The 22,835-nt window shown below is 43.0% G+C and overlaps 1 protein-coding gene across 1 annotated transcript in view; it reads left to right on the top strand.

Moving 5' to 3' along the window:
- The first annotated feature begins 3,059 nt into the window (after positions 1-3,059).
- LOC130487682 (sodium channel protein type 2 subunit alpha-like) overlaps positions 3,060-22,835 on the top strand; it is a 59,592-nt gene continuing 39,816 nt past the window's right edge. Inside the window, exons 1-13 of the mRNA XM_056861182.1 lie at positions 3,060-3,329; positions 4,548-4,666; positions 5,022-5,111; positions 7,514-7,642; positions 8,239-8,330; positions 9,305-9,532; positions 12,450-12,513; positions 12,725-12,866; positions 14,058-14,264; positions 15,505-15,771; positions 17,371-17,703; positions 19,638-19,764; positions 21,518-21,756. Of these exons, the coding sequence (XP_056717160.1) occupies positions 3,060-3,329; positions 4,548-4,666; positions 5,022-5,111; positions 7,514-7,642; positions 8,239-8,330; positions 9,305-9,532; positions 12,450-12,513; positions 12,725-12,866; positions 14,058-14,264; positions 15,505-15,771; positions 17,371-17,703; positions 19,638-19,764; positions 21,518-21,756 (2,307 nt within the window). The remainder of the gene's footprint in view (positions 3,330-4,547; positions 4,667-5,021; positions 5,112-7,513; positions 7,643-8,238; positions 8,331-9,304; positions 9,533-12,449; positions 12,514-12,724; positions 12,867-14,057; positions 14,265-15,504; positions 15,772-17,370; positions 17,704-19,637; positions 19,765-21,517; positions 21,757-22,835) is intronic.

Here is a 22,835-nt window from a genome sequence, read left to right as displayed (position 1 = left end):
AGCATGGGTGTGAGTCAGACAGGAGATGCTTACTTCCGTCTCCTCTGAGTACCTGATGGCGCTTGAGGGGTATCAGATATGCAAAGAACAGCTATGCTTGGGCTGAATAGCCCGGATTACTAGTGATGGGATTAATAGTTCACAGTGCTTTCCAGGTAGCTGCCAGGAGTACTTGGCTTAATACACAAGGGAGGCTTTGCTTACTCCCATTGTCTTCCACACCTTGGGCCTGAAGAAATGCAGAGTGACCCTCTCCTGCCTACCAACTCCAAGGTATCACACAGCCACACGGATGGATTCCAGATCCCTGGAATCTTTGGCTCACCTCTGTGGAGCAGTGCCCTGCCTTTTTTGTCAACCTTGGTCCTATATGTCTTTATGGCATACCAGGTAGCTGGGGCAGTCTGGGCACCAACAACATCATACTGGTGTAAATGACAGGCCTACTGATCCTCTCCTAAACAAAGCACATATTTGGCTCTTCTTCCCTTTCTAAGCTAAGCAGTCTATTTATTTATTTATTTCCTCCCTGGTGGGGGATCCAAAGCAGCTTACATTATTCTCCTCTCCTCCATTTTATTCTCATAGCAACAACCCTGTGAGTTGGATTAGGATGAGGGTGTGTGACTGCTCCAAGGTCACCCAGCCGGTTTCCATGGTGGGGATTCAAACCTGGGTCTCCCAGATCCTTGTCCAACACTCTGACCACTACAAAACACTGGCTGTCTAGGGAAATCTAGGAGTGTGCTTCTTTTCCAATCTTGGCCCTTTATTCAGCAGCTAGCAAAGTCCTGTTTGTGTGAACAAACAGTTGTGTGAACTTGCATGCTGATGGAACTACTCTGCCTATGCAATTGTCTCATGGAAGAAAAGAAAACAGTATGGAAGCTGAGCTTTTGGCAATCTCCAGTAAATCAATGCACAGAGGATAGCTTAAAGAAGTTCCATAGTCTATTGTCTATTTATCCTTCTCAAACATTTGGGTCACAGGATTGCAGTGTAAACAGAGGCCATTCAGTTTTATTCTGGTTACATTGTTTAAAATCCTCCAAAAGCAGTGACATATTTTCTTTACAAGTTAAAAAAATAACATATATTTTTTTAATTTATCTTTTTATTTATAGGGTATTTCTTATCGCTCTTTTCTACCCAATGGGAACCCAAAGCAGCTTACAAAAATAGCAGTGCAATTTAAGTAAACAAGCCAGAAGGAAAGGTATACTAAATAACTTCCTGGGCTGCTTTTGGTCCACTAGACTGGCCACTGAAGGCCACATGCTTACTTCTGTGGCCATGCCATACCTGAGAAAGGATGGAGACAGAGGCCTGGCCTAGATCTGAAGGAATCGTCAGCCATGTTCCCACAATTGTACTCCCTTGATTAAAACTGATACAGGCTAGATTCCAGCTATACATTATGTTTCTATATTGCTGTTACCGTTCTTTGTGATCTCTGTAGAGGCTCACAAATTGGTTTGGTAGTTCTGTAGAGGATCTCTGGAAGCTTCAAGCCCCACTGCAAGAGCAACAGTTCTATTTACATTCATCTTTGGATGGCAGCCTTCATTTACTGTGTAACAAAATGCTCACAAGAAATGTCCTCCTTGTATCTCATGGGAAAGCAGATCAGCGGGCATCCATCACAAGAGGCAGCACACCCCTAAATGCCCAGAACTGGGGCAATAGTAGTAGAGAGAGCCTTTGGATTCTACACTCTTGTGGGAAACAGGAAGGGTCTGGCCTGATCCAGCAGGGGTTTCCTGATTTTCTATTCAATGTGTAGTACTGAGAGAGCAGGAGCTCAAGCATCTGTAACAGGGCTAGCATAATTTAATTTGTTCATAAACAATCTGAAATTGGGGCACACATGAAGCTGCCTTGTACTGAATCAGACCCTTGGTCCATTAAAGTCAGTATTGTCTACTCAGACCAGCAGCGGCTCTCCAGGGTCTCAGGCTGAGGTCTTTCACGTCACCTAACTTGCCTAGTCCGTTTAACTGGAGATGCCGTGGATTGAATTTGGGGCCTTCTGCATGCCAAACAGATGCTCTGCCACTGAGCCACAGCCTCTCCAAGGCGAGCAGTGAAATGGCCAAATGTAAGAATACAGAATTATTCAAGGCAGTGAAAACAAAAGTGATGTCTGTTAAAAAAAATTATAATGGGGTAAAGGGAGGGGTAAGAGCCCCGTAGTGCAGAGTGGTAAACTGCAGTACTGCAGTCAAAAGTTCTGCTCATGACCTGAGTTCGATCCCAACGGAAGTTGGTTTCAGGAAGCCGGCTCAAGGTTGACTCAGCCTTCCATTCTTCCGAGGTCGGTCAAGTGAGTACCCAGCTTGCTGGGGGTAAAGGGAAGATGACAAGGGAAGGCACTGGCAAACCACCCCGTAAACAAAGTCTGCCTAGGAAACGTCGGGATGTGACGTCACCCCATGGGTCAGGAATGACCCGGTGCTTGCACAGGGGAGCTTTACCTTTTTAAAGGGAGGGGTCACCCTGACCAGGATGGCCCAGGCTAGCCTGATCTCATCAGATATCAAAAGCTAAGCAGGGTCAGCCCTGGTTAGTATTTGGATGGGAGACCACCAAGGAATACCAGGGTTGCTATACAGAGGAAGGCACTGGCAAACTACCTCTGTTAGTCTCTTGCCTTGAAAACCCCATAGGGGGTCGTCATGAGTCTGGTGCGACTTGACGGCACTTTGCACACACACAAAGGGAGGGGTATATTATTTCTCTGTAGATGATTTTAATGTAACATATTCAATAATCTTTTTATACAGAAGAGGTAAGAACTTAGTTGGAGCTGATATGTGTTTCTTTGTTCATGTGAAAACTTTATTTGTACTAGCTTACAGAAAAGAGCCCCCTAACTTCAATGGCCTAGGCTAGCCTGATCTTGTCAGGACTTAGAAGGTAAGCAGGGTGAGCCCTGGTTAGTACTTGGATGGGAGACACTCAGAATGTTGAGAGTTACTACCAATAAAGATTTTTCCCCTCTCTCCATAGGTAATTCTTCCATAAGAGTCAACCGTAACTAAAATTTGCAGAATGAAAAGATGGCACAAGCGCTGCTGGCACCACCCGGACCCGAATGCTTCTTCCGTTTCACTAAGGAATCCCTTGCAGCCATCGAGCAGCGGATTGCGGAAGAAAAGGCAAACCAAACAGAGCAAGAACCGAAGGATGACGACAGCGGTGAAAACAAACCGAAGCCAAATGCTGACTTGGAGGCGGGGAAGAAGCTGCCCTTCATTTACGGAGACATCCCACCAGGAATGGTGTCTGATCCCTTGGAAGACCTGGACCCTTACTACGCGAACAAAAGAGTAAGCATTTCCAAAGATGAAAGAAGTTCGGAGGCATCTTCGGATTTTGCACGGAAAGATTTCTGTGTCTGAGTAGCATGAGAGCCACTGAATCAGACACATTCATTTAGACATTTATTTAAATATTTATAATCCACTTTTCTTCCCAGTTGAGGCCCAAAGTGGCTTACAATGCCATTCTCACCTCCCTCTATTTTATCCTCCTGTGAATTAGGTTAGGCTGAAAGAAGTTGACTGTCCCTAGGTCTCCCTGTGATCTTCCATAGCATAGTGGAGATGTGAACCTGATCTTAGGCTGACATTCTAACCACCACACTATAGTGTCACAAATATGTATTTTGGGTCCCAATATATTCTTTCCCTAGATTTATCAGCCACTGGCTATCCATCAACCACTTTACACTTTTAAAAGGGGGAAATGGAATTTAATTTTTCCTTGACACTATAAAGAGAAAAGTTGCCACATCTCTCGCGCAATAATAAAAGCTTTAAAATCAGAGAGGTCTCCAGGACATGACTATATTCCACCTGAATTACTTAAACTTGATCCAGTCTGGTGGGCTTCCTTTCTGGCACCTTTATTTACTGAGATAAATCAGACTGGGGAAATACCTGATAGTTGGAAATTAGCAGTTACAGTCCCGTCTTTTAAAAGGGGAACAAAAACTATCCAGTTAATAATCATCCGCTAAGCTTACTCTCTGTCATAGGCAAACTTTATGCCAGCCAATATGTTCTTATTAAACTCTTGTTGCTTTTAAAGTCATGCCCCCCTTGCTGTATAAAATTGGGTGGTATATTTAAAAGTCAGGTGTCACAGCAGACAGCCTTATCTTATGATAAACACTTTCTTTTGGAGTTTCCTTGCCAATATTCTAGTACAGAGCAAATAAAGGCTTGCATTCCTAGAAGTGTGAGTAAAATTCTGCTCCCATGATGGTGCTTTCACATCCACCCTTTCCACTTTGGGCCTCTTGCATCTGCCCAAAAGGTATTCTTAAGGATTCCTTTGAATTTGCATTCAGTGGTGTAGTGAGGGGCTGTAACTGGGACAGATCAGTGGAAACTGGAGATCCCCTGCCCTGCTGCAGAAATGCTTTCCACTCATACTGTAGGCCCTGGATCAAGGTCAGATTTCACACATTTCATAATGAATGTCTTTAAAGATGTGATTGAATCGTATAATCCAATTTTTCTTGTTTTGTCCTCTGTTTTTAGACTTTTATAGTATTGAACAAAGGGAAGACCATCTTCAGATTCAGTGCCACACCTGCCTTGTACCTGTTAAGCCCTTTCAATATTCTTAGAAGAATTTCTATTAAGATTTTGGTGCACTCATATCCTTTCCCCCCCCCAAAAAAAGGGTTTGTTTAAAGTGTGTCTTTAGGAAACTACAGCTAGCCCAAAGTGCTAACTAAATATTTTGTTTAATTACCGTAGAAGTAAAATTTTACACGTAAGGAGAACAGAATTCATATTTTATTATGACCTTTTCCAAGTGGGGTTTAGGAGTGGGTCAATAGGTAGTCTATAGAGGTTTTTAAGAAAGAAAGAAATGAATAATGATTTAGAGCTTGTGACATGGATTGCATTCACAAATGCAAAAACCATATACTTTGGTGTGTGTATCTTAATGACTTGCATATGTTTGGATGACTCGGCTTGTTTGGAATTTCCTTGACACAATCCAACATTATTCAGCATGTTTATTATGTGCACTATTCTGTCAAACTGTGCAGTCATGACCATGAGTGAACCTCGTGATTGGACAAAGTATGTCGAGTAAGTGCATTATTCCTACTTTTTACCAGTGGCACATGGGTTTGAATGAAACAGACCAGGAGCCTGCAATCTTTTTGAGCCTGTGGGCACATTTGGAATTGTCACACGGCATGGTGGGCACACCAATAAAATGGCTGCCACAAAGTGGCTGCCACAGGAGCCAGTCACAAATTGGCTGCCACAGCTTAATTTCAGTATCACAGTGCAGATTCTTGTGCTGTGGTGGCAGCTGCTGCCATAGCAACATTTAAAAAATCTGCACAGCCGATCATATCTCCAATGGTCAATTAGAAGCCTTGCTGAGCAAAAGCCCTACCTGGCCCAACCCACTTCTGAAAAACACTTGGCAGGCACCAGAAAAGGTTTTGGCTGGTGCCATGGCACTCATGGGCACCATGTTGAGGACCCTTGAATTAGACTAAGGATGGGCAGCCTTTTTGGCCCAAGTGCCAAAAACACCTGCAACATGTGCTTGTGAAGATGGCAACCAAAACACATGAACACATGAAACTGCCTCATACTGAATCAGATCCTTGGTCCATCAAAATCAGTATTGTCTACTCAGACTGGCAGCCGCTCTCCAGGGTCTCAGGCAGGGGTCTTTCACATCACCTCCTTGTCTGGTTCCTTTAACTGGAGATGCCAGGGATTGAACCTGGGACCTTCTGCATGCCAAGCAGAGGCTCTACCACTGAGCCATGGCTCCTCCCCAAAAGGTTATCCTTAATCAGGAACCCTGGGAGCAAGCTGAGCCGCAGCAGCACTGCAAGTGCTCCAGGGGTTCACCCCAGATCTGTAGGAGCAGAACTGGCCCTGCATGCAAAGCAAAATGATCTTGTGTGCCACTACTCAGCACGTGTCCCAGGGATTGCTGACCCATCCCATTGTCAGACCCCAGTCAGGCCCTGAAACTATCTTGTGGTATTATTTTATGAGCTATGCGTACAATGCTAACCTTTTTCTGGCTTCATGGGTTGAAAAGTAGATTGAGGAGTTATCAGTGTAGAGGGGATAGCAGAGCCCATGAGAACGAAAGGGATCAAAGGAACAGATAAAAGGAAGTGTCCAAAAATGAACCCCTATGGAACTTATTGTGGAGAACAGGAGAGATAAGACAAACACCACAAGGGATAGGGGAAAAGATCATTCTGATGAAAATGACTTACCATACATATGTTGAAAGAGCAGAGTATTAAAAGAATAACAGCAATACAACTTGCTTTGGTCTTTTGTGTCCCCAGCTCTCCTTGCTCCAGACTCCTTTTCTTATCTATTACTTTATAATGCAGTATTACTTTACATTCTCATTCTTATTCAGCAAAAAAAAAAAAAGGAATAATTTTCTCTTTATTACATTTTTGGGATGCTGAAGCTGAATTCCTCTTGTCACCACCTGAACAACCTGATTCCCAAGGAAAGTGGAAACCATTATTTGCAGGTTCAGATAGAATATCAAAATAACAAAGTTTGTCATGAATTTAAAAAAAAATATCTGAGTAGATCACAAGGAGAGGAGGGAGTGCGTGAACAGTGGAGCTCTCCACACACACACACACCCCACACACCTCCATTCACTCAGAGTGACACAGAGGAGTAAACATGATGTGACGTCACCCCATGGGTCAGTAGGAGTGGGGAAACCAACCTGGCTCACTAGATTAGCATGTGCCGCTCATGTAGAGGAGTGGGGAATCAAACCCGGTTCTCCAGATTAGAGTCCATTGCTCCAAACCACCGCTCTTAACCACTACGTCACACTGGAAAGTCAGGAAAATCACCTCAGCGAGCAGAAATCCTTGTTCCCACAGAAATCTGTAGGGTTATTAATCCCTTTTAACTGGCAGTACCATGGAATAAATGGCAGATGCTCTGCAAATAAACATATGACCTTCCACTCACTATGGCCCCTTCCCAGTCCCTAACCTCCAGTGCTTAGAATCAAGGCATCTGAAGAACTGCACACAATATCCTTGCTTCTTTTGTGAGTAATGGGTTCATTCTTAACCAATCAATCAATCAGTCAACCTTTATTGGCATATACTCAGAAACATGAAGTAAACAATACACAAAATTCACTGTCCGTACATTTTCAATTTAAATATGGTTTAGTCCTTATATTGACAACTTCCATCAAAAATTTCACCACCTTTAAAGTGATTTCAGGAATAGTACCATTCATCAGAAACTGGGTTCGTTCTTAACAATAGCATAGAAGTAGTATGGAACACACACCCCCCACCCAACAAGAGGATTAGAGTCCTGTAAGGGAGTTTTTATAAGGTTTCTCTTCAACAGTGCCAGAAAAGAAATGGGAGTCCCTTCAGAAATATATGAATATTTATAACGAATGCTATGCGCTATGGAATGAAGAACTTACTTAGATTTTATCCTCATCTTTTCAGATACACTTTCACTGGAATTTACACATTTGAGTGCCTCATTAAAATTTTTGCAAGAGGTTTTTGTATAGATAAGTTTACCTTCCTTAGAGACCCTTGGAATTGGCTCGATTTCACGGTCATTTTATTCGCGTAAGTATTCTGCAATATTTTGAAATGGATAACCAAAGTGGTATTTTTAAAAAGCCATGGATATATTAAATTTGCACCCATATGATCCACAACTGTAGATGAGGCCCATATTTAAATGGTTATCAAATGTCTACTAGTGACAGAAAATGTAAAGCAGTAATTGGAATAAGTTAACTGAGATGAAAAGTTAATATATTTTATACATTCTTTATGTTCAGTTCACATTATTCTTGTTCCTTAAAGCAGGAATACACAAGTGTTCCCCCTGGGATGCATTTTGTGCAGCCTGAATACTTTTGTTTTCTTTTTAAAGTATACTTTACATTATTCCGATTGCAGATTTTGAAAAGGGATGCATAATTTGTGGTATGTAGCTGTAATGCTGAAGCTCATGTTGTATATATTTCCAGTGCAGTAATAATCAGCATTGCGTGGCCACTAGCCACCCTAACCACAGGCCCTTTTCATAAGATAAGAGAGCTATAAGGAGGCAAAGCACAATTATTTAATTACAAAAAAAAAGGATTGATTAAACATTCAGGTAAGTAGTATAAAGATATGCCAGAATTCTGAATAACTCTGATTTAATTCTGCAGGTATGTAACAGAATTTGTAAACCTAGGCAATGTTTCAGCTCTTCGAACTTTCAGAGTATTGAGAGCTTTGAAAACTATTTCTGTAATTCCAGGTAAGAAGCCAGCGGCATAAGGCTTTAGGTCCCTTGTGCGCGTTGACTCTTGATTTCGTGTGTGGTGTCATTTGTGTTTGTGTGTGGACTCCCCTATTACAGATATCTGACAGAGTTTGTGGACCTGGGTAATGTCTCAGCGTTGAGAACATTCAGAGTTCTCCGGGCATTGAAAACAATATCAGTCATCCCAGGTGAGAGCTAGGTTAAACACGGAGGCTGACTTTTTATACTCACCAACGCTGCTGCTGCCACCAAGCTTTGTTGGTAACCATCTGCTTGCTTGTTTAAGGAATCTGCATTCTTAGTTGCTGGCAAAATGATTCCTTGATTTTCTCTTGCATTAAAGAAAAAGAAAATCAGCCTTGGTCTTTAACATCTTCCTGCATGAGGCTATTTAAGTTTTTGTAGTCCCTATAGCACAAAGTCAAATTTTCTCTCCCGCGTCGATGTGAAATTTGAGCTGTGGTTTTCAACCTAAGAGAAATACATTGAAATGGCGGGATTGAAAATGTCAGTGTTTTGAAAGTTGAATTGCCAGTAATGGAAATAAGCCAGTAAGGGATAGCATGGGCACTGCATGAAGAATTTCCTCAAAGTAACGTTCCTCATCAAATCATTTTCTGGTTTGAAAGGACATGCTACTTTACATCATGTGTGGAAAAAAATGTACAACAGGTACATAGTTTTTCTTTCCATGAGATCTTTGCAGCTCACCAGCTTGTATACTGATAATTTAGAGTGTATGTTCTTTTTCCCCATTCTTTTTTGGAAAGGCTGCCCACTTATCATGAGTTTAAAAGATTACAATTTTTTTTTACAAAAATGGAGTTGCCTGCATGAAATCTTTAGATTCATCAGCCTTACCACCATCTTAAATTACTTGACACTTAAAAATAGAAATGACGATTAAAATCTCTCTCTTTCTGTCTCTCTCTCTCACACACACACACTCACCCACTCGTTCTTTTTAGGCCTGAAAACTATTGTGGGAGCCCTGATTCAGTCTGTGAAGAAGCTCTCGGACGTAATGATCCTGACTGTGTTTTGTTTGAGTGTATTTGCGCTCGTAGGGCTGCAGCTTTTCATGGGCAACTTGAGGCATAAATGTCTGATCTGGCCACCAGACAATTCTTCCGTAAGCAATGAAACAGAAGCCAACTGGACTGAGCATATTTGGACTGTGTACATTCACCAAAAAGGTGAGGTGTCATCAAAGAATCACTGTGGTTTAGTGTGATGCCTAGATATAAACCTAATGTGTGCCATGAATTTACTCTGTAGTTTGGGGGTAAGTCAGAATGAACTTACCCCCAAACTACTGGTTTACCCCCCAAAGGACATTAAGATTGTCCGATGAGAATCTACTGGTGGTCCCGGGCCCTAAGAGCATGCAGGTGTTCTCGACAAGACCCAGGGCTTTTTCGGCCCTGGCTCCGGCCTGGTGGAATGCTCTGCCAAGAAACATCAGGGCCCTGTGGGATCTGAAAGTTTACCACAGGACGTACAAGACAGAGCTTTTCCACCAGGCCTACAACTGAGGACAGCCGCTTATATCAGCTTATATCATCTTATACCATCTCTACTGGCCTCCCTCCCTTCCCTCCCTGAATGGGAATAATATAAATTGAAGGGTTGTCACCTTTATGGTGCCTACAGCTTATTTAGAATTGGTGCGCCATTGTGTTAAGGTTTTAGAGTTTTATTGTTAAGGATTATATACATTGTTTGTTGTGTTTTTAGTGATGTCACCTCCCCTGAGCCAGCTTGCTTGGGAGAGTGGGTTATAAATCAAATAAATAAATAAACATTCAATTGTTGATAGTTGAATGGCTTAATGTGTAATGAGGTGTTTATGGGGTGGTGCCATGGCTCAGTGGCAGAGCATGTGCTTTGCATGCAGAAGGTGCCACGTTTCATCCCACGTGTCATTAAGAGCCATTACGAGCAGGAAGGTTGGAGCCATTGCCCACATCTGGATGTGTACCCAGTAGACAGCAGGCCCTGGACTCTTCATGGCACTACCAGTCTGCCAAAATATGGGGGGGGGGAGGTGAGCCAAAAGTGGTGCAGGCTCGCAGTGCTGGCAACCAGAAAAGGAACACCTTAAAAGACACAGATGTTGTCCTCGGGCCAGAAAATTGGTCCATCCCTTGCTTAGATGAAGAGAGAAAAAACCGCACCCTTTTCCAAACAGGCAACAGTAGTAAATGCACGATTAATAACTCCTGTGTTATATTTGCACAGAATTTATTAATCTCAGAGGGTTTGATGAGTGATTGTTATTGTAGCATTAAAATATAGTCAGTCTGATCCAGAGTTCTATGGATGCTTCCATGTTAGCTTGATGAAACTAGTGAGTACTTTCCATCCAGACACATTGGTAACCTTATACTGGAAGAGGGGTGGTCACTGATAGTGTAATCTGACTGGGTTCTAGTCTGGCTACTCAGGACTAACCCATTGAGCTATTTTCTCTGAGAAGAAGGATAATCTTCTTAAGAGGTTATGAAACAACAGGTCAGAGTGTTAAATGGGTATCACTTTATATACATGTGCTGGAATGTAGGAACTACAGTTGACCCAGTGGTATGACAGATTGGTACACAGCTGTTATCAGCTTGAGATATTAATTCATGTGGCTTTTCATATGTAATAGTAGTCTAATGTAGAACCCCATGGCGCAGTGTAGTAAGCTGCAGTACTGCAATCAAAGCTCTGCTCATGACAAACATGTTAACAAGGTATAACATTCACAATATTGGCCTTCCTGTATGTTCTAGTGTGCTCTCCCAGAGAGGTTCACCTGGTGCCTAGCCTTTCAAATTTTAGATGCTAGGTGAATTTTTTTTATAATTTACCTTTGCAGTTCAGAAATTTTGACTTTTCTTGCTGATTATGTTTAATTATGCCTTATTTTGGCCCTTTTAATCTCTTTTTGATAGCTTTTATTATTACTAATTTATTTTACAGGTTTTTGTCATTTTAATGTTATGTTGTAAGTTGTTTTGACCCTGTTTTATAGAAAATGCAGCTAATAAGTAACTGAAATAAAACACAGGCTGCTCTTCAGACACAGAAAAAGGGGTCATACTAAGGCCTGGGTTTTCCACTATCAGCAGGCCAATCAGCTATAGCCAGTTGAGGTCTCCTGGAATGCACACATGTGTGTAGCACTGACACTGTCAGGTCAAGTTTATTAATATGGTCTATTTGACCAGTCAGAAGTTAATATATCATATTGTCCAACTTGATAAAGCTGTTAAAACTATTACAAATTACAAAAATTGATAAAAATCTGGTATTGATAAGATATACAAAAGTAGTGCATGGCACAAAAGTGGCTTGCCAATTTAAGATAACTAAAAATATAGAAGTATAAAAGATTTTAAACAGTTTGTTTCCACCCTATTTTTGCGTATTTTAATTGCAATGGCGCAGAATTTAGCAGCGGGGAGTGAAAGGTGAGGAATCTCCCCCATCAGAAGCTTCTTAGACAGGATCTCAGCCAACCTATCTGGGAATCCACTGATCAGGGGATCAATAAGTCTAATATGAGCCCCATGATAAAATGGACAGTTGAACAATACATGTTCGCTAGTTTTTATGTCACCTTTCCTACAGGGGCACAGCCTTTCAGATCTTGGGATCTTCTTATATTTTCCATTTAAAACTGCTGATGGCAGGGCTTGGTATCGGGCTAAAGTGTGCACTGACACTGTATTTTTCATGTACACCTAAATAATCAGTATGTGAATAAACCCTTATTGTATTGTGCAAAACATGGATTTCTTAGTCATAATCTAGGGAATCTTGCAAACAGCTTCCTACATATCTGTTTTTTTCCTCCAGAACAGCAGTTTATCTATGCACCATCCACAGAAATTGTTGCTTTTTTAGGATCAATGAAACAAAGCAATATGGATGAAAGGTCTATTAAGATAAAATAGGATAAGCCCTTGTTGCATGACTGTGTTCAGTGTGTTACATGCACTCAAAGGACTTTTTGCTTCGTGACCTTTATTTAGAAGATATCTGTTTCAACTGGTACAGTTTTTAAGAAAGCAATCATGTCTTGAATGATATCATAATAAGAATACTTCTTGTTTTACTTAACAGAATTCTATTACGTTTTGCCAGATGCAAAGGATCCCTTGCTTTGTGGTAATGGTTCGGATGCTGGGTAAGCAACTTTCAAAATGTTATGAACAATGGAAACTACCACTAATATTGGAACCTACAAGTACCCCTGAAAGATCTGTCATAGTTGTGGTTAGCCCCATTGTGCAGATTTTGCTATCCGCACCGGACCAGTCCTTCACAATTAGATATAGCAATGCTTTGTTTTGTTTAAATCCAAATTAGCATTAATGTTTCACTGTCTTATTTTATAGCCAATGTCCTGATGGGTACATGTGTGTAGAAGCTGGTGACAACCCCAATTATGGCTATACAAGTTTTGATTCTTTTCCCTGGGCCTTTTTGACACTTTTTCGGCTGATGACTCAAGACGCCTGGGAAAACCTTTATCAGCTGGTGAGAAAGGACCAAAATGAAATTCTATTGAATGTTTTGACTCTACCTCAAAAAATGTCCCCCAGAGCCTCGAAAAAGTCTCCATAGGATATAATGGATCTGAATTGGAGGTGGGGGGGGGGGGGGAGAGAAAATAGCCAAAATACATATTTACCAATATGGATATTCAGCTTATTTCAGTTTTTCCAGAAAAAAATCAGAACTAATAAACCCAAACCGAAAATTTACCTGCAAAAAAAAAAATGCACAGTCATAATATTGAGTAAAACTTTGTCTTAAAAAGCATTTCATAAGAACATAAGAAATGCCCTGCTGGATCAGACCAAGGCCCATCAAGTCCAGCAGTATGCTTACACAGTGGCCAACCAGGTGCCTCTAGGAAGCCACAAACAAGACGACTGCTACAGCACCATCCTGCCTGTGTTCCACCGCACCCAATATAATAGGCATGCTCCTCTGATACTAGAGAGAATAGGTATGCAGCATGACTAGTATCCATTCTAACTAATAGCCATGAATACCCCTTTCCACCATGAATATGTCCCCTCCTCCAAGGGATTTCCCCCAAAGGGTGGGGAAAATGTTTCATAGGTTTTTTTTTTTAGTTCTCTCCAAAATTTCTTATTTTGCTTCTCAGAATTAGAAAAAACATTCTCAGGGGAATTGTTTTTCTTATTTTTTTTCCTGCCCCTTCCCCCATGGAGACTTCACATCTCTTTTTTAAAAAGTATTTTGGATTTAAATGGATGTTTTTAAAGCAAGAATATGTACATTCTTGGTGTCATATATAATACCTAGTTGATCTGTATATTTGGTGAAATTAAAAGTGAATAATATAACATCTTTGTTTCATACTAGACATTATTACGACCTATGTTGGCTGGATTATGACCTTATTTGTAGCCTTATTTCAATGGAATTTCATAGCAGTAGTATTATTTGTGAAGTTTTTGATATACACTGGTATAGGATTAAAAAACAGCATCTTAAATTTACCATTGCCCTTATGTTTAAAAAATAGTATTAATGACACACTGAATATTTAATGCAGACTGTAGTCCTTTTGCCTTCTTACATATTTCATTGAGTCAAAAACTGTGGATGCAGCATACATTGCTAATGTTCATATGTCTGGCATTCAAGACTTTTATTGACCTGATTTCTTAAAATAATGTCATATGGTTCCCCTAGACATTGCGTGCTGCTGGCAAAGTATATATGATCTTCTTTGTCCTGGTGATCTTCTTGGGCTCTTTCTATCTGATCAACTTGATCCTGGCTGTCGTTGCCATGGCCTATGAGGAACAGAATCAAGCCACCATCGAAGAAGCGGAACGGAAAGAGGCTGAATATCAGCAGATGCTCGAGGAGCTGAAAAGACACCAAGAGGAAGCTCAGGTACAAGAAACCTGCCCGGCATTTTCCACAAATGTAACAGTAGGTTATATAAATATACAGCCAGGTCCAGATATGGGAGGGCTGCTGTTGCCTGTCCCTCTAGTGGTTGGGCTTCCCAGCACATCTCCCTGCTGGGGTTGCCAGAGGCCTCAGAACTGAGTCAGGGGATTGTCATCAATTGGTTCCTTCTTCTGTTGGCTGCCCTCTTCACTGTAGCCTATTGAAGGCAGTTGTGGACTCCTTTGTGGTTTTCACCCTGCCCCCTTGAATGGTACCACAGCAAGCTGCACGTGTCTCCTGGCCACTTCTAGCCTCTTGCAGTGAGAAAGTACCTCATGAGAGGCTAAGGGGCCACTCCAGTAGTCCCACCTCACCCCTCAAACTGCTCTGATATGCTCTGATATGATCAGCTGTGAAGTCAGAGGGGTACTTTAAGGAGTAGCAGTCCCGTAGCACCTCTCCCCCTCCCTACAGCAGCTTCCGGTAAGTAATTCTGGAGATTCCCTCAGTCCTGGACACCAGAGATTCCTAGAAGGGGTCAATGTACCAGTGTTTACCCAGGCTTCTTTATCTGTACTGGTTTCACCATTTATTCGGGGGAGGGGCCCTGGCTCAGTGGTGAGCATCTGCTTGGCATGCAGAAAGTCCCAGGTTCAATCCCCAGCATCTCCAGTTAAAGGGACTAGGCAAGTAGGTGAAGTGCAAGACTTCCAGTGCTAGGAGGCAGCTTCAGAAGGCGGCCTCAACCTCTGTGTCTATGTTTAGCCCATCGGAGAAACTGGTGGGCTGCTGTGTGGAACACTATGCTGAACTATATGGACCACTGGTCTGATCCAGCAGGATCAGCTTATGTCTTTATGCTTGAAAGCCATAAAATGGAAAAGGAAAAGTTACAGGGTTTGGGGAGGGGAGGGACTTCAGTGGGGTATAATGCCATAGAATTCACCTTCCAAAGTGGCCATTTTCTTCAGGTGAACTGATCTCTGTTGCCTGAAGATCAGTTGTAATCCCAGGAGATCTCCAGCCACCACCTGGAGGTTGGCAACCCTCTCTTCTGGTCACATCTTAACCATCTTAACCAAATCTTCAGATGAAAATTATTTTTAAGACTTTGGTAAACAAAATCATACAGATAATTATGCTTGCTTGTAAGCTTGAAGTCAGGAGGATAACTTAATCTGTTATACTGAGCATCTAGAAGTTAACGGGAATCATGGTGTTTAATTTCTTGATGCAACAGGCAATAGCAGCAGCGGCGGCAGAGTACCGAGACATCAGTGGTGAAGGTGGGGGTGGGAGACTTTCCAAAACTTCATCAGAACTGTCAAGACTGAGCTCCAAAAGCGCTAAAGAAAGAAGAAACCGGAGGAAGAAAAAGCAGAGAGAGCTGTCTTTAAGCAACGATACAGCTGATGTCAAAGATATCCCCAAATCTGAATCTGATAGTAGCATCAAAAAGAAGGGAGGAGTTACCTATGAAAAGAGGTTCTACTCTCCTCCTTACCAGGTATGTCATGGTGCTATTTGTGCTACTAAAAATGGAAAAGTTTCAGGCAGGGTCTGGAAAATGAGGTCAGGGAGATTACCACATTCAAACAAATGCAACACCTTCTGGTTCAGACATTTTAATCCATGTGTAGGAAAGGGGGAGGGAGAGCAAGAATTTCCAGAATGCATGACATTAATGTGGGGGGAACTAAAGTCGTTAAATCTAAATTCTAGAATTACCTAACTGCAGTACTGCTCAATGTACGAATGCATTTCAGGCATTAGTGTCATCTGAGAGTGGCTTGTCTTTATTTAGGATCTGTGCAATATCCTAGCAACTGGGGAAGTTGGACCTTCATTATTTGAGGGTCAAATGGCAAGGGGAGGCTGAAGGTTAGGTAGGTAGGGTACATCCCTTGTTCGACCTGCTGTTTCTCTCCTTTATGCATCCATTCCTCCCCTGCCAAATCCCATAAAATGTGTGAGTGTGAAGTGCCGTCAACTTGCTTCCAACTCACAGTGACCCTATGAATCAGTGTCCTCCAAATCATCCTATCGTTAACAACCTTGCTCAGGTCTTGCAGACTGAGGGCTGTGGCTTCCTTTATTGAGTCAATCCATCTCTTGTTGGGTCTTCCTCTTTTCCTGCTGCCCTCAACCTTTCCAAGCATTATTGTCTTGTCTTCTCATAATGTGACCAAAGTACGACGTTTAGTCATTTTCGCTTCTAGTCCATAAAATATTTACTATCTTTTAAAAGTGTCCCGCTAATATGTGAAACATCAGACGGTCACTGAGTCATTGAATTAAATATTAAGGAAAACTATCATCAGTTCATGTGAATGTTCATGACAGAATGGTTTTATTTCAGTGAATACTAACATAGCCAAGAGAAATAGAGACAGTGTGGTGGTTAAGAGTGTCAGACCAGTATCTGAGAGACTCGGTTTCGAACCCCCGCTCATGCCATGGAAGCTCGCTGGGTGACCGTGGGCCACTCTCACAATCTCAGCCTAATCTACCTCACAGAGTTGTTGTGAGGGTAAAATGGAGGAGAGGAGAATGATATAAGCTGCTTTGGGTCCTCATTGGGGAGAAAGGTGGGGTACAAATGGATTAAAATAAATGAATGTATTTGTTGACTTTACTGTCAAAAGAAAATTGAAGAATACAGAATGTTCACAGAACTCAGAGTTAGATCCAATGGAAATTTCCACTGGGAGAACAGGTAGCTGTTTTTTGCCAATTTCCCCCTTCCTGGAGCAGACCTCTGACTTACCCCTTATTGTTCCTGGGGTCCCCTGTCCCCAGGAGAAGAATTTATGGCTTCATTGAGATAGGAGGGATAAGGAAGTTCTGCATCACTGGTGGAAATCCTTTCTGTCACTGGAGATTTGGCACAGGATCTAACCCATAGTTTAGTGAACAATACCAAGTTATACATGCGGCCCAGAGCTTTGTTTTTCTCTACAAATTCACATAAAGTTTTAACAGTATTGTTTTGGTCCTCTGCCAAATACTTTCTTTTGGGGAAATTGTTGTAGAATTTCTTTAAAATTCTTTAACACTTAAAGTATTTGTTATTTTTCATCTAACAGTCCTATTTATATTCCCTCAGTCAACGTTGAGCGTGTTTTCGCCGAGTCGCCCTCGCCGAACAAGCCTTTTCAGCTTCAAAAGTCAAGTCATCGAAGTGGGATCAGAGAATGACGCCGATAGCGAGCACAGCACGATTGAAGACAACGGGAGCTGTAATGGTTCCTTTTTTGTCCTGCGGCGCAGCAGCATCCTTAGTCAGGCCATGAGGCCGTGGCCAGTTAACGGAAAGATGCAGAGCAGCGTGGATCGTAACGGGGTGGTTTCCTTAGTGGGAGGCCCGCCAGCGCTGCGGTCGCCCACGGGACAGCTTCTCCCAGAGGTGATAATAGATAAAGCAACTTCTGATGACAGCGTAAGGACGTTTTAAGTAGCACAGGCATGGTGGATCTAGAGAATGGAATCCCAGCTGTGAATGCTTCTGCATCTTGGGAAAGCTTTGATATTGTAACCATTCAGGCTTTCGGTCTGCGCTGTAAAGGATTTATTGGTTCAGCCCTCACTCTGTGTACTTGCAAACACGTACCAAGCCGTCAACTAAAAATTGATTTATATGCCTAAATTTAGTGAGAGCCAGTGTGGTGTAGTGGTTAAGAGCGGTGGTTTGGAGCGGTGGATTCTGATCTGGAGAACCGGGTTTGATTCCCCACTCCTCCACAGGAGCGGTGGAGGCTAATCTGGTGAACTGGATTTGTTTCCCCGCTCCTACACACGAAGCCAGCTGGGTGACCTTGGGCAAGCCACATTCTCTCAGCTCCACCCACCTCACAGGGTGTCTGTTGTGGCGAGGGGAAGGGAAGGTGATTGTAAGCCGGTTTGAGTCTCCCTTAAGTGGTAGAGAAAGTCGGCATATAAAAACCAACTCTTCTTCTTCTAAATTTACATTTGCCATAGTATCTGTTATGTGGGGATAGTTCTTTATTGCTGTGCTTAAAAAGTACCACTTATAGTGATGAAATGTCCCCTTTTGTAAAGATACAAAATCATATCAATCATGTTGTCTAATAAATGGGCCCATCTTGAGGACTACTCGCATCTATACCGTATGTGTGTGCAGGTGCATACTTTGTGTGTTTATGTTATTCATAGTCTGCCTTTCTCACAGGAACTCAAGGCGAACTATAGTAATTCTGTCCTTTTAAGTTTTTCCTGGTTCAGGGAAGTGCTGGCCTGTTTGAGCTCAATTAAGTCAGATTTTATTACAATTTCATTTAAGTTAGAAAAGAATGTAAATGGGAGAAAAACTAAGGTGTTCACTAGAATCGAAACTTTCATAAGGAGAAACTACCCTGTGTGGCTTGAGGAACGGAAGTGATTGCTGTATATTGCTCTTCACAAATTCGAAGTGGATAGGTGAAATTAGGTAGCTGTTGTTCTTGCATGACAATTTTTTTTTCTTTTCAGTCCTTTCCTCCACCCCATGTGAAAACTATCTGGGTGTCTGTGCATATGCAGCCAGAAATTTCTGGGTTGGATTATCGCATAGCTTCTTCCATTGCCCTGTTTGTTAAACGGATTCAGACATCTGGCCCAGCGTTATAGTTCTTGGGTGGGGTCGTAGCTCAGACGTATAGCATCTGCTTTGTGTGCAGAAGGTCCCAGGTTCAATTCCTGGTATCTCCTGGTTTTTTTTTTTTTAAAGGAATCAGATAGTAGGTGGTGTGACAGATCCCTTATCTGAGACCATGGAGAACCATTGACAGTTACATTAGACCTTGATAGACCTGCGGTCTGATTCAATATAAGGCATGTGTTCCACTTGAGGGGAAGGACAAATCCATCAATACCCATCAATATGTAAGAGATGTTACATGTTAGCCAGATGTTTGACTGGGTCTGTTATCCAGCCACAACTTTGGGAATGCAGAAACTGGTGAAACTGAACATAAAAATTCCAGGCCAGCCAATAAGACCATTCATGTCAGTGGCAATTAAGCATATTCCTTAGGTATGGGCCCACTTCTGATCATGTGTAGGTGCATAAAGCTGAGCCAGATGCCTAAAATATCCTTATAGAAATGCTGTTAAGAATTCAATTTGCCCTACACCGCACATATAAAATTGATTTGACTGTTTCGGTTATACATATTTGTATTTTTTAAGGACAGTGGAAAACCTAAATCTGAAATGCTAGATATTTCTTCCAACAGAGTCTGGCATAATGAAATGCAACAATATTCAGCTGCATGTGGCATGAACTTCTTGATTGCTTTGATGTTTGCAGGGGGGGTTATATGTGCTTCCATATTGTTTATGTTGATAATTTAGGCTGTTTGTTCACACCCTCAGAGCACTACTAGCGAAAGCAGGAAGAGGCGGTCAAGTTCTTTTCAGCTGTCAATGGATTTACTGGAAGACCCCACCTTAAGGCAAAGAGCAATGAGTATCGCAAGCATAATCACAAACACAATGGAAGGTGTGTGCATGTTCATGTGTGTAGCTAGCAGCTATGATCTCATTTGTGTCACTGTCTTACCAAAATAATTTTTGGGGAAGAAGATCTCAGGAAGAACATGTGCTGGGAATTTCATTTCCAGGCATATGCAGTCCTGATTCAAATTGGGGCCAAGGTGCACAGAGAGAAGGGCTAGACTTCCCCCTCCCCTGTATCATTTTTCTGATGTGAAACAGTCCAGAGAATTGCTGTTTGCCCTGTTGGTGGAATTTATAGGTAGCCATCAGTATGCATGAAGCTGTCCCAAAGGGGTGAATAGTGGCTCCCTAGGGCCATTTCAAAGGACCCCCGTGGCGCAGAGTGGTAAGCTGCAGTACTGCAGTCCAAGCTGTGCTCATGACCTGAGTTCGATCCCAACCAAGCTGGTTTCAGGTAGCCATCTCAAAGTTAACTCAGCCTTCCATCCTTCCGAGGTCGGTAAAATGAGAACCCAGCTTGCTGGGGGTAAAGGGAAGATGACTGGGGAAGGCCCTGGCAAACCATCCTATAAACAAAGTCTGCCTAGGAAATGTCGGGATGTGACATCACCCCATGGGTCAGGAATGACCTGGTGCTTGCACAGGGGACTACCTTTTCTTTTAGGGCCATTTCAAGCCAGGAAAAGAGCTCAAGAGAGAAGGCTTCAGACCCTTTTCTCCTTGCACCTTGGTCCCAATGTTAGCAGATAACTCTGGGCATACATCTGATCAAAAGTCCTTGTGGGGGCTCTCGAGTCTTATAACTGTGCAAGCCCCTCCCTGCCATACACACATAGAATCAGATGGTTGTACAGCATATTATTGAACCAGAACACCCAAAAGAGAGAAACTGGCGCACTTCAGACTTATGCAAGGCTCTGTGCATCTGTATTTGGAGGATGGCACCTTTCCGCAAATCTGATTCCTCTCCTTCCATCCCATAGTTAGAGGAAGGAGAACTTCTAAGGCAGCAGTAAGCTAGTGGGTGAGAGACTATTTGCATAGTTTGCAAGTCTGATGCTCCTGGAAAGCATCACTTCTTCCATTAAAGTTCCTTCTACCTGGAACTCAGAGGATGTAACTTTGTCCCACCCTGTTTAAAGGGAAGAGAGGCACCTGGGAGTTGGATCAAGGCACCTATCCTCTCCTTTCTTCACTATATGAACTTTTCTTGCTTGCTGTGTCAGTTTGTGACATTACTGCCGAGGCCTGTTGCCTTTTTTTCTGTTTCTCTCCCCCCCCTCCCCCCGATTTCACATGTTTAGCTTTTCTGAGCTAGCATAAGTAGGTTTTTCTGATAAACTGCTTATAAAGCTATGGAAGTCTCCAAACTGAAAGATTTGGTGGGCATGTCCTGCAAGGTCGAGACAAATGTCAGGAAACAACTTCTCTAGGATTGCTGGAAGTACCCATTCACCAAAATAATGTCCTTCAAGTGCCAGGTGGAAGGAACTTTCATGGTACGTTTCAACTTTCTGTTCTCCAGCACCTGGCCTTTAATATGGATCCCGGCCCTTCCTGTGACTGCTTTTTAGAATCAAATAACCTATCCTGCGGTTCAGTCACAAAAGCCACGCCCTTGGTGCACTTAAATATAAGGTATTTTATTTGCTAAGTAAATAAAACTGCTTAATAATAACTCTAATTAAGTTTGCAAATGTGCAGATTATATTTCATTTAGGTGGATTTTTTTCTTTAATTAATACAGAAGACTAAATGTCTGGTCTTTGTATTGTTTTCAATGTGCCTCCCTCCAGAACTTGAGGAATCCCGGCAGAAGTGTCCGCCTTGCTGGAATACATTTGCCAACACTTACTTGATCTGGAACTGTTGTGATACATGGTTAAAAATAAAGAAAATTGTCCTTTTAATTGTGATGGATCCATTTGTTGATCTTGGCATTACCATCTGCATAGTTCTAAACACTCTATTCATGGCCATGGAACATCATCCAATGGAACACTCTTTTGAAGACGTTCTTAAAACTGGAAACCTGGTAAGTAAAATTGTATCTGAAATCATTTACTGAGTCATACAGTTAAAACTGATTTTGTAAGATGTCCTTTCAAAAGAACTTCAGTCACTATTATCCCAAGATTTTTTAAGTCTTTCCTCAGCTCGGCTACCAGAGATCGTCGCAAGTGTTAAGGGGATTAAATGGGGTCTCCTGGTTTTAGTGGGGAATTTAGCCATGGAGACACTTTGAGCACTATGAGAGGTTTTTAAAGCTGAATCTTAGCCCAATGTATACGAGGGATGAGCAAGTCAGTGGGGAAAGCTTTCAATAAAGGAACATTTCTAGAAGGACTAGATGACCCTGGCGGTCCCTTCCAACTCTATGATTCTGTGATTCTAAAAGAAAGTACCGTATATACTAGAGTATAAGCCGAGTTTTTCAGCACATTTTTTATGCTGAAAAAGCCCCCCTCAGCTTATACTTGAGTGAGGGTCCCACTGTCCTGGGTCAGCGGCCAGCACCCCCCCCCCCGTTCTGGCTGCACTTACTGGGCAGCAGCTCCACGGGAGGCCCGGACACGGCGGCTGGGGGCAGGGCCGGCAGGAGGACAACGCCGCCGCCCGGCGAGGTGGGGCGCCTCCCTGCAACGCGCGCGGAGACGTGGACACCCCGGGAGGAGAGGCGCCCCCCCCCCGGGTACCCTGCAGGACCGCTGAGACTCTGCGCCACGGGAGGGGTGGGGTCGCCAGGAGCCGCCCAATGCCGGAGACGACGACAACGCCCAGAGCATGTGGGGGTGAGACGGTGCCGGCCGGGGCCGATGGGCAGGGGGCAGGGCGGGGCCGTCAAGCCAGGGAGCCCTGTGCCGCCGTGACAATGGCTCTGGGCCGGGGCTCCGTGACTGCTAGAGGCCCCAGCGCCGCCCAGCTGACGGGCGGGCGAGCACGGGCGGGGGCGCGCCCCGTGGCTGGCACAGACGGGGGAAGGAGGGAGAGGGTGGAGCGAGCCAGGGAGGACCTTAGGGCTTGGGAGGAGGGGCCACAGGGGCAGATGGGGAAATAAAGGTGGGAAAGAGTGGAGGCCGGGGAGGAGAGCAGCAGCACTGACAGCAGCAGCCC

Source organism: Euleptes europaea, chromosome 15 (assembly GCF_029931775.1).
Source record: "Euleptes europaea isolate rEulEur1 chromosome 15, rEulEur1.hap1, whole genome shotgun sequence".
NCBI lineage: Eukaryota > Metazoa > Chordata > Lepidosauria > Squamata > Sphaerodactylidae > Euleptes > Euleptes europaea.
This window is presented reverse-complemented; position numbering and strand designations above follow the sequence as displayed.